Source organism: Merops nubicus, unplaced genomic scaffold (genome assembly GCF_000691845.1).
Source record: "Merops nubicus isolate BGI_N331 unplaced genomic scaffold, ASM69184v1 scaffold10222, whole genome shotgun sequence".
Lineage (NCBI taxonomy): Eukaryota > Metazoa > Chordata > Aves > Coraciiformes > Meropidae > Merops > Merops nubicus.
In genome coordinates this window covers 634-12757 of record NW_008595621.1, presented here as the reverse complement: position 1 = coordinate 12757, position 12124 = coordinate 634, and the positions used below count along the sequence as shown (strand labels likewise).

At 45.2% G+C, this 12124-nt stretch overlaps 1 protein-coding gene across 2 annotated transcripts in view; it reads right to left on the bottom strand.

Moving 5' to 3' along the window:
• The window catches only part of CNDP2 (CNDP dipeptidase 2 (metallopeptidase M20 family)), a 12720-nt gene extending 1878 nt beyond the window's left edge, over nt 1-10842 (bottom strand). Inside the window, exons 1-9 of one of the 2 annotated variants that reach the window (XM_008936118.1) lie at nt 10755-10842; nt 9681-9824; nt 7012-7174; nt 5504-5592; nt 4390-4590; nt 3724-3808; nt 2960-3120; nt 854-1018; nt 203-344 (exon numbers count right to left, since the gene is read on the bottom strand). In XM_008936118.1, coding sequence (XP_008934366.1) covers nt 203-344; nt 854-1018; nt 2960-3120; nt 3724-3808; nt 4390-4590; nt 5504-5592; nt 7012-7174; nt 9681-9824; nt 10755-10814 — 1210 coding nt within the window. In that variant the 5' untranslated portion in view covers nt 10815-10842. The remainder of the gene's footprint in view (nt 1-202; nt 345-853; nt 1019-2959; nt 3121-3723; nt 3809-4389; nt 4591-5503; nt 5593-7011; nt 7175-9680; nt 9825-10754) is intronic. The other variant, XM_008936119.1, reaches the window with a different exon arrangement.
• Nucleotides 10843-12124: the final 1282 nt, after the last annotated feature.

Genomic DNA, 12124 nt, shown 5'->3' with positions numbered 1-12124 from the left:
CAGGAATGAGCTTGATACTGAGCTCCTTCCCTTCCTGCACCCCAGACTTCAGTTTAAGGACTGCACATGACATGCTTCCTTCCTTAGTGAGCAAAACCTATCACACAGGTGCAGAACAAAGCAAACATGACCTCCCGGGTAGTTCTTGAGGTGCTGCAAGAAGAGTTTAGTCCTCCCACTGCCAATTGTAAAACCCACTGACCTGTCTTCATGGCCTTCCTACCAGCCATGTAGTGGGGATGGTTGAAGTCTGACACCCAGGGTTTTCCACCATGGCCTAAGTATACTCTGAATTTGTTGGGGCTCTGCAGCTCTGCAAACTTTTTGCTCACATAGTCTTCAACCTATAAGGAGGATTGAACAGTCTTATCTTCCGTTAGCATTTACATGAACGCGGGTAAAGACTATACACTAAAAGCACCTCGCAGACCACCACTGTGCAGCAATTCCTCTCCTGTTACTATCATTTCACATGGCTCCTGGGTGCCTCTGCTCTGAAGCCAGGGTGTCTCCTTCAGGAGAGTTAACAGCAGTTGTTCTGTAGAACCATTAGCCAATATGCCAAACCCTTATGCTTTTGACCTTGCAATTCTGGCAATCCCAGTGCCTACAATTAGTGTTTACTCCTGAGCCCTTTGAGTTAGCTGAGAGAAACTGAACAGCCAGGCCCCAGTAGTCCAGGGTGGGACCTTACAGCAAGTCCCTCAATTATCTGAGTTGAGGTGCAGAACAGGGAAGATGGCAGCAAAGCAAAGAACTGCCTTAAAAACCAGAAACTCTCTTCCTCCAGGTATGGAGAACAGAAGTTTATCAACACTGATTGTTCTGATACCATCAATCCATCCCAACATACATGCTTTGTGACTTCTTCAGGAGTCATGTTTGGCACAAGACGGATTGAGAACTTGCCAATCACTTTCCTAGGAATTACAGTCTTGGCTCCAGAGGCTGAGAAGGCTCCTTCAATTCCATGGAGAGACAAGGAAGGGTATCTCCACCTATGCATAAGGATATCTCTCTGCACAAGGAAAGGGAAAGACAAGGTTACACAAAGATTGACAGAGCTCCCCAGGATAATAATTTCTCCCATCTAATAAAGAGACTCTATAATAACCCATGTTTTCTGCCATGGAGCAAAGCAGCTCATTCAAGACTACTCTGTTACACACAGAAGCTGTTGCACCCTTTAGGCACACATTTTGCTACAACAGCTGGGGATCCAGCACCCCAATAGATATCATAGCTCTAGTTTGCCTTTCTCCTAGTTCTAGGGAACTTGCAGGACATGATCATTTGCTTCTGACAAAGACAATTGCCATGTATAAAGTGTTTAAGCACAGCTTGTAGGGTGTATATTGGAAGCTCTAGTCCCCACTGCCTCAAGTCAGGCAGGTGCCTTCATCACCAAGTCCCATGGGTATGAAGACCAGAGGCTTTCTGCAAGCCTCACACCACTGTGCAGACTGAGGCAGTGTGCTCCACTCGACTGCCTGAACCCCAGGCTGACTGCAGTGAGCACCATTGCCTGCCTCAGATACAGTTCAGCATTTCCTCCTTGTTGCCTTGGACACAGCTGCTCAGCACACTGGATACTGAATTCAACATATTTGTGCCCTTTATAGAAAGCTACAGTGCCTCAAAGTTATACTTCACCCCAGAAATTCAGTAGACTTTGAAGTTTCATGGACTTCATGTTAACAGCTTGTTTTGTTCCAGGTACAACTTGACTCTTTTCTTAAGGCAAATCTAACAGTCACAGCTCAAGTCTCTCAAGCACCTGGTTTCTGTCCTGGAGATTACAGCCTTCTTTCCATATCTCTCCTTAACCCTTAAACCCTCTTGCATGCATACAGCTTAGTTACAACTCCCTTGGTAAATTAAGCCAGAATTTCAGTCTAGCTAAGACTGAACAGCTTTAGTTCAGTATCACACAAAGCATCTTGCCAGCCCCTCCCTATATACAAGCTGTATTTCATCCATTGCTTTACAGGACAAGGCTAAACAGGGAAGTCTGTGTGCTCCCAGCTGATGTAAACATGAGATTGTGAAGAGAAGGTTGAGGATATAAAATTGTTACTAATACCTATTCAAATTGAGTCTGAACTCTTCTCCTGACAGTACTGGGACAGAATACAGACCTGCACATGAAAACTTGTCTTTTCAGCGCTTGTTTCTGCTTTTTAATGATAGATGTATGTATATTTAGAGTTTAATGCTTTAAAATTAGCATACAATACCCATGCCTTGCAAGATTCAATGCTGTTAAAAGCATTCGTTTGGAGAGCTCCCAGGACAGAGATCTGAGAAGTTCAGACACAAGTTTACTGAACTTGAGCCTGTTCAAAGGTTTGGGCAGCTGCACAGTTCATGGCTACAAAACAGTCCTTGCTTACCAGCTTGAGGAAAGCACTCAGTATGTCAACCTTAAGTTCACCACTGCTAGATCTCAAGCTGTTTTCTCAGCTAACGGGGAATCATCTCTGTGAGCAGCTGCTTTATTTCTGATAACCCACTGAACTTCCTACAGAGGCAGATCAGATGCTGTGTGTTGATGTGCTGTCTGACCTCTGGAGAAGTGCTGGGAGCTCTTATCTAACATTAAGAAAACAGCATGATATAAAGAAAGTTCTGGGCAGGTTTGAAATCCTACCTGTGAGTAGACCGAGGAGCAAATTTAAAGCTGTCTAGGCTCCTTGCCTTGAACATGGGATAACCTAGATGAAGCTTCCAGGCACCTAACACTAGCACTTTCTCTGCAAAGTGCTCAATACAGTCAACTGTACAGTAGGTGAAGTTATGTGCAAGGCAATCTCACATTTTAAAGACAGATGAATTCTCTGCCTACTAAATTTCTTGGTAACTACACAAGTGTCCACAGATGCTTGTTTCTGTCTTCCATTACAGACAGCTTGAACTAACACAGCTACAGGGAGGGCAGAGAGGGAGGAGTACCATGTACCTTGTTATGATGCAATAGTTTTGTTGCTCCTACATCTTTTGCATATTCTCCCAGATCAAAATCAATCTTCTCATACAGTGCCAGCTCCTCATCAGTAACAGGAGCCACTGCTTCATTAATGCCTGGGATGAGGATTTTCCCTTTCCTGTCTACAAGTGAACCTGTGAACAAGAAGCACCCAATGTCAGGATTCAGCCAGGAGAAACAAGATGTCATTGCTGGGAACACTTTCCATGGGAAATTGAAGTCTCTGCCTTCTGAAAACTGTCAATGTAGCAATATTCCCACCCCCACCTCCCAGAGCCTGTACCACTGGGCATGGAAAGCACTTCAGCAATTGGCAGCTACCCAAGATGTGCACCTCCTTGCAACTCTAATTCTACTGCTACATTTGCCTGGGTGTTTGAAGGCAGGATTCCCAGAGTTCAATACTGCTTCCTAGAAGAGTTTGCAGAAAAGAGACCATTTAACACAGTCTGCAGCATGATTTTAGGAGAAGCTAAAGTAGACAGCTTCTTGGCAAGACCAATACTTCATATTCCTGTACTTAAGGGATCAGCCTTGCACACCTGGCAAGCACCATTTCACTGGTCACAGCTCCATGAGTGGAGGCAGCCCTCAGGAACACTCCCCTCACTGCCCACTGTAAACTCACTCGTGCTTTAACAGTTCTTACTCCCTCACTGCCCACTGTAAACTCACTCGTGGGAGTAAGAACTGTTAAAGCACTTTAGATGCATTCAGCAAAACCTGTGTTTTCTTACCCATTAGACTGATGAGATCTGTCATGGCCTCATGCACTGAACCACCATAAACTCCAGAGTGAAGGTCTTTGTCACTACATTCCACCTGGTTAGAAGTGAGTTAAGATTCAGGTTAATTTTGGCACACAGATATTGTCAAATGCACAGACCAGGTTTTTACCCTAGCTGTTTGCTGCATGTATTTTGAGAATGCATCTGGTTTTGAAACCAGACCACTCAGTTCCAGTGCATTAAAGCAGATATGCTTCTTACTGCTCTGAGGAGGACAAGCCCTTAGTACTGACTGTCCCAGCCCTAAGGACTTCAGTGGTGACATCTCTTCTGCAGTGAGGGAAATACCTGGATGAAGACAGTTGGACCTTATGCTCCTAAAGATCTTTTCCAACCTTAATGATTCTGTAAAGAAACCTAGGCCACAAGATAGCCCTCCAGTGAAGGTGCTGGCTTTTCTTGCTTCATACATCTGAAAGCTACCCCTCCCACCCAAGTATCATACAGGACAGTAAAAGGAAGATATTTAGACTAGCAGAAACTGTTCTACTTAAGTAGTCAGGGTCACCTTCTCTGAAGAAAAGCTCATGGCATGAAAAAGTTACAGCTAACATGCTTAACCAGTAGAAAATTCAGTTTAATTGCAGTGCTTTTGCAGTGTCCCTCAGCACTTACCTCTATGAAGTAGTAGCAGATGCCCCTCAAACCATAGGTGATACAAGGCTTCTGCTTGCCTAGCCAGTAGTTGTCAGAAATACAAACATAATCCACATCTTTGAAGAAAGTGTCTCGCTGAGCAAAAATCAGCTCATCAAGGCCTTCAGATCCTGACTCTTCCATACCCTCTAAGCAAAACTTAACATTTACTGGAAACTCCTTTGAAAATGAAAAACAAGAACAGATTAAATATGTGAAAACACTGGACTCTTCAGCATTCCATATTTTTCATGTCATGCACAAAGCAGAAAAATTGACACATGGAAATTAGTCCCATGAGAGTGGAGCTTGTTAATTATGCACAAAGCATTACAAAGTCTGGCCTGTGCTTATGCTGAGGGCTCTTACACTATCCTTCATTTGATGGAATTCAAACTCTTCAAGGAACTTTTAACTAAGACCTAGAACAACTTGTTCCAAATCCTCTTTGCTGTGGGAATGCAGCAGAAATCTGGTGCCAAAGGTAAGTCACAGGGCTAGAAGAACTAACACAATCACAGAATTTGCATGCCACAGCAGGAGACTCAGAGCTACCCCGTCTAGCCAGTCTACCATATTCTGTGCCTAGACAGCACTTGAGAACTAGTAATTCTTCTCACAAGTAATAGCAACTTGTCTTGCAAGACAAAGCAGACACCCCAAGCTATTTCCCACTGCACTTCTTGAAAAGAAGAAGCAAAGCTCCCAGTTTAGCATTACTAAGTTAATCTTAGAGCTCTAAGTGGCAGTGACACATTAAGCTTCACTAGAGACCAAGCTAATTTGACCTCCTTACATGAAAAGGATCACATTTGATTATTCCTCCTGCTCCAGACACTTGCATACATATTTTCTCTTCCTGCACATTTCATTAAAGCAAAAATGTTTAAAGTGCAATCCAAGCATCTACAGGACTAACCTGTCAGCAAGTCAAGCCAAGCCTGCTGGGACATCAGGGAACTTAGAGGCCTATTGCATCATTCCTCTGATCAGCTGAATAGCAGGCTGGTGTCACAAGGGATTGTGGCTTGGTAAACATTTATTGCTAGACTCAGCTGGATGTAAAAAAGCAGGAAACACTTTGAGCACACACCTGGTTAGTTTGTTGATAAGCCTCCAGGGCATTCAGCCAGGCAAGCACTGGACCCTTGTCATCTGTTGCTCCTCGCCCATACAGCTTTCCTGTAGAAACAGGACAGAAATTAAACAGTGTGGAGAAAAAAAATAGAATGAAGCTTCAGTCATCTCTTACCAGCAGGAGAAAGCTTTTTGGATAAACTTTTTAGCCCTGCTTATATTAACTTCTGTTCCTGATTCTTCTGAAGTAGCAGGCTGACAACCTGCTTCACACACCCGTGCAAGTGGGACAGGGACAGGACTGGAATAGTTCTCCCACTTATTGCTACCCCACCTCCACCCCCTGCTGCTCCCTGGACAGGAGCAGAACATGAGCCTGGAAAAGGTGTAAGGTGCCAGAAAGATCCAACTATGTCACTCCCATGTCCTTCCAATAATATAATTTCCTACAAATACAGGAAGGGTATAGAAACAACCTAACTCCTTTAACAAAAACCTAGTCAGTGTTAGTTTCAATTCAATAACTTTTTATTGCTGCAGTAATTCAGCAGTTAGTGACCAATCACATCTCTGGATTCTCCACATAAAAGTGAAAGGGCTTTAATCCAAGGAGTTTTAGAGGGAAGTTCCAGGAAAGGTAGCACATGGGACCCCAGTGGAGGCAGATACTGTTGCAGTGCAGAGCTGTGGCTACAACCCCTGAGCACCAGGCGTGGCCCATGACAGAACAGGCCACACAGCTGGCAAGGTAAGGAGCTGTTGGTAGCCATGCCTCTTCCACTGCCAGGCTGCAGAGATAAGGCACAGCCTGAGGCACATCTAGCTCTTGCTATCAGATGAGATAATCCAAATGAGTAACTTGGACTCTGCTGCCTATGACCAAGCACCCAGGTAGAAATACTGGTTACCACAGATACTTCTCTTGGCAACAACTAATGCTTATGCAAGGAGAATGGTTAATTGCCTTCTATTCACATGGCCTCTGACAGCTTCAGCCTCCTCTTGGCTACTAGTGATGTGTGTGTCAACAGGAGTTACTGCATGGTTTCTTTGTCCCTGCTCACGGGAAGGGGACACTGGTCTGGGCACCAGCTCCATGAAAGGCAGCTTCTGCAGCACACAGGGAGGCTGCAGCACCACTCCCATCTCCAAGCATAAACCAGCTGTCTGGAGTGGTTGTCATAGAGTCACTGAGGCTGGAAAAGACCTCCAAGACCATCAAGGCCAACCATAAACCCAAAACTGCCCTGACCACTAACCAAAGTCCCTAAGTGCCACATCGACATGTTTTTTTGAACCCCTCCAGGGCTGGGACTCATCCTCTCTGAGCAGCCTGGTCCAATGCCTCAACACTCTCTCAGTAAAGATTTTGCAGCTCTGCTTGTTTACTGCTTCCCCTCCTGCATATTTTATCTCAATGCTATTAAATAATAACACCCATGTCTATTCTTACTCTTTCAGTTGAGAGCAGTTGAGACACCATAGTTGTTAAGGTGCCCATCAGTTGAAGCCCACCACTCTTACCTTCTCTTTCTACCAGTGTGAAGGGCTCGCTGTCCCAGCCGTCCTCTAGTGCTGCTGGCTGAACATCCAGGTGACCATACACACACACCGTCTTCTTGTGTGGATCTGAGCCAAGTGTTCCCAGAAGAATTGGTGGCAGAGGGATCTCTGATCCATCTGGCAGCTAGAAATAGGAGGCAAGTAGTTTTAGTCAAATGTGGAATGTCCAAGTGCCACAATTTTATCAGATGAATTAGTTACTTTAACCTTAGAGATGTTATTAGGTGAGGGGCATAGACAACTAAACAAAACTAAGGTACTTCAACTGATTGCCAGAAGCAGTGTGCCATGAGGGCATGATGGAACCGTGCCAGCATTTCCTGACAGCTCCCAGCAACAGTCAGGCTGCTCCAAGGCACTCAGAACTGTTAGCTTTACACTAACACCCCTCCACCAGATGTGAGCAGAGCAAGCTGTCTGCAAGCCACTGCCACCCCTAACGCTGACCCAAGCACCAGTGGAACTCCATTCAGTGTTGCACTCTGCACTGCTGGCTGCTGCACTCCCCTCTGCCCACACCACAGCTCCCCAGACAAAGCCCCCACAGCAGTACACGAGGGGGACACGTGCCCACGCCCCGGGCAGGTCACTGCTCCGGCTGCACTGCTCCACAGCCAGCAAAGGGCAGGGCCCTGCTGATGAGCTCAGTTCAGGAGTTCAGCAGCTGAACTTGGCTCAGCCCTTTGGAATAGCCCAAAAGCACGACCACATGCCATCCTCAGTCAGGGTGTTACTTCCCTCCCAGTGAGCACACGCCCCTAGACACTGTTCAGCAGACTGAGATCAGCTTTGACTTTTTGCTCCTCCAAGCTGTTTTTTTATTAACAGGTTACACTGTCCTTGGCCAGTTGCAGCTCTGTGTGCTTAAAGCATTACTGCAAGAATTTACACTGACATTAATCAGCACAGTACAAGCTGCTGCACAGCAGTAAACTCAGATCAGACAAGTTCATCAGGTGCTTTACATGATACTCCACTGAAACAGCAGCAATGCACATAGTACACTGGTTAGTTTTGCCTACACTTAACATAAAACCAAATGCTGAAGTTAACTTGAACCTATCTGGAAGAGTTTTCTAAATAGAAATGTTGAATATTACAACAGAATTGTAAGAAGCTCAGTAAAACCAGTTCTTGCCCCCAAGCAGTTATCCTGATGAAAGGAACGAGTTTGTGTCTGCATAAATTCAAACACTTCTGATGGGATTTCAGGCTGTAAAGTTAGCATTGTCCTGCAGATTCCCTCTCAAGAGAGCACCTGAAATCAGCTGCTTCCCTGCTGCGACCCAGAGTGCTACAAACAAGTGTATTCCAGTTGCCAAAAGCAAGAACTGCTCAGAGGACCCCCATACACAGATTTCACCCAGCAGTCATCAGCACCAACTGCAGTGATGATCTTCTAAAACTAGTGGACACTCCAGTAGAACAGGATTTTGAGTGCCACTACCCAAATGCTAGCCTAACAGTTTTGGTATAGGTCCTATTCTGTGTCATGTATTAACCCTGCACTTAAGGGGACAAATCAAGTGGATGGTTCCCCAGGATGAGATGATATCCTCTTAAATACACAGAACCTTTTAGGCTGAAAAAGATCTTTAAGATCAAGTCCAACTGCTAAATACATTTCAGGTGAAGAAAAGCAGTCCCGATAAATAAAAAGGGGACTCATCCTGTTAAGGATCCTCCTGGATCTGGTGAGGGAGCAGTGCAATCTTGTGGCAAATGCTGCATTTCTGGAAAAGCCTAGAAGGCTTTTGGGAGACTTGTAGACTATAAAGATGCTGACTGAAGCTTCTATAAGTCTAAGGTCCAACACCAGCCTGCTGTTAAAAATGTCTAACATGCTTGCAGGTGCTCTGCTCATGTTGAGTCAGAGAAGTATTTCAAGTACATTTGATACACAGCCAAAATGTAATGCAACACACTTAACTGATCTGGATCCCAAAGTCTGCTACACAGGTTTTAACAGGAAGCTCAGACTGCATGGAAGGAAAAGACACCATCCTTTACCCCAACAGGCTACTGCCCTTCGAGGCTGTTAGCCACAAGGCCCTCGTGTGCTGATCCTGACCAGAAGGCCAGACATGAAGGAGCTGGTGATCCCACAGCTCATCTGAGCCCACCCAAGCCTGTGCTGTGCTGCACACAGCTTTGCCTTCCTGCCTCTGGTGCTGGGCACATCCTTGGGCTGCAGGATGAGCCTGGCCAGCTGGCTGGAGCTGGCAGACAGCTCCCACTCAGTACTAAAGGCCACACCACCTGCCACCCTTGTCTTTATCTGCAAGTGCAGCAAGAAATTCTCACATGAATATTGCTTTTGTTTGGCAGTGGAACAGGACAGCTCCAGTAAATAAAATGAGATAACATTTCCATGAATGGGATCTGCACACCACAAACTGATTAGGTGCCTGCTAGATGCTGCACAGCTGGGGGTTCCAAACACCTGAAGGGACATAAGATCTTTTTATATTATCCTCCTTTACAGTGGTAGTTGTAATAAACAGCCTTTTAAATGTTTTACAGAGTCTAAATGGCTTTTTTACTGGGATCATACGAAGCCAGCACCTCCTAGTGCAAAACACTGTCTTCTAAAGACTTGTGCTACAAAGTTGACAGAGATGCTCACATACCTTTTGCTTCCCAATATCCATAAGTTGGGTTGTGCCTCCCAGCTGCTGGATATCCTTTGCAGCAACCTCCATCATGTGCCTGATGTCAGCCCTCTTCTCTGGCCAGGCTGACACGCTCTGGATGGCCACCCACTGAGCCAGCCTCTGCAGAAGGACAGGAGAGATGGAGGGTCAACCACACCAGTGACAGCACAGCAGGTACCACGCAGGTCCAACACCCTGCAGCTCAGCTAATGCTGCTTTAGTCAAGCTTAAACCTGAGGCAAACCAGCTCTGTCCTCTAACCATTAATGTTACACTCTAAAGCTTTCTAAAATTCTTCCTTTCCTGCAGCTGCCCCTGCAGCATACCACCAAGTCTGCAGATAGAGAAGGTAAGCCTCAGAGTATGACAGCTTCTGCACATTGTGCCCTTCTGGTTGGCATCAAGTATCCAGAACCAGCTCAAGTCTTTCAGGCTTCTCAGCAGGGCTGCTTCAGCTCCTTCCCCCACGTGAGATCAGTGCAAGTAACTGGCAAAAGCTGATCACTTGGCATAGATCCTGACTGGGAGTTCATAGTGCTACACCACTGATTCCTTCATAGGTGGAAGGGACCATGAAGGGTTTTTAAACAGCAGGTGAAACAGCAACATGCAGAACATAACTTCTCCCTCTGTGCTCAAACATGAACAGATTAATTTAAGAAAGCTTTATCCCAGCCCTGTTTATATCTTCCCCATCTCAAAAAGTAAAGGACAGTATAAACCTAGTTTGGCTTTTAGGAACCAGCACCAAGCTTCTTGTACCCCTAAATAAGTCACTGCTTGCACTGTACAGCAATAGAGCATTTCCTAATAGAATTTTTTCCTTAAGTTTAGACATAGTTCTGTTCAAAGACCTAGATCTCTGTGGTAGATCTGTCTTGACTCAGATCAGTCACATCTGCTGCCTGTTTCCCCCTCTCCTCAGTTACTTAGCATTACTGTAATTTCAGGCATATTATACAGTTGTAACAAGAAGCTTGAAGCTGACCACCTAACTTTTAATATCCCATAGCTGTCTGTGCTGCAGGACAAAACTCACAGAACACTTACCTGAACATAGAGGTCCTGGTGTTCATCAATGTATTTAAAGAGGGTTTCAAGAGCAGACATTTTCTGACCAAAATGCTGTCGCTGAAGATTCTGTGACAGATAAATAGTTCAGGTTTCACAGATTTAAAATGCAATAGTCAGTAATCAGGCAGCCACAGAAGACTTTCACCTTTCAGCTGCTGATACCACACACCAACCCCTGCTAATCTGAAACTTGAGGCCATTCCATCTCACAAAATCACAGAGGGAAGTGGCTAAACAAAAGCATACTTAATCTCAACACCACCATCTCTGCCTCTCTCCCCAAAATAACTTTGGAAGTTAACCTGCACAAGCTTGTTTTTTAGAGATACTTCAAGTCAAGTACCTCACTGTACTGCAGAATTACAGGCAAAATGTTACTCAGGTAAAATGAGCTCTTAGAGTGAAGTCTACTCCTTGAAGTTGCTACTAATAGCGTGCCACAGGTTTGAATGCTAGTAGCTAGGCCCTAGCAAGCACCACACACACTTTGTGCTCCACAAAGGAGGTTCAAAAGCAGGCAGCTTAGGATTGGTGTTGGAGTCCCAGCCTGCCACTCAGCCTTCCCCAGGAAGGTCAGAGAGAAGGCACAGGAACAGAAACCAGCCCCAGCAGGCCATGAGCAACTGGTCAGCGACCAGTTCAGTGCTACCACTTCCTGGTTTTTAGTTTCAACTGAAGCTGACATGAGAAAATCCAAGACCTCTCCCCTTATGAGTTTTCCATCTTCCTTTATCAGCTCAAAATCCATATCAGAAAGATACCACTGTCCATTCAAACAACAAAACCAACAAGCTTAAACTTAGATCTCAAGGTCTAACTAGAGATACAGCACCTCTCCTAAGCCAAGAAAATACTGAGCTTTACAGACACACCTCTGAAAGCCAAGTGCCATAAGAAAACCCCAGTGTCTGTGACACACAGAGCAAGCACCTTCTGCAGCACCAACTGCTGTGATCCAGCATTTTGTGCCAGACTGTCTAATCCTTTTTTCCACTCCTACATGGAAGTCACAAGACAAGTATGATAGCTGTTAAAACATTTGAGTGTTTGTCTCAGGATTTCCTGAGCAGCTGACTACCTTACATAGCTCAAATACTTACAACCTGCAATAATTGAATGCACCATACTGCCATGTAAGCACATCTGACCACCCCAGATCTACAAAAGTCTCACAGAATGCATTTTCTTTCAAAATGTTGTACTTGCCCAGTTCACTGATGTTCGACATACGAAAATCCTTCCACTCAGAGATGGCTTCTGTTCAATTTACATCACCCATCAAGTTTGACATTGGATAGTGAGTTTTAAACACCAGTTAGAACAACCCTAAGCCACCAGACAGCTCA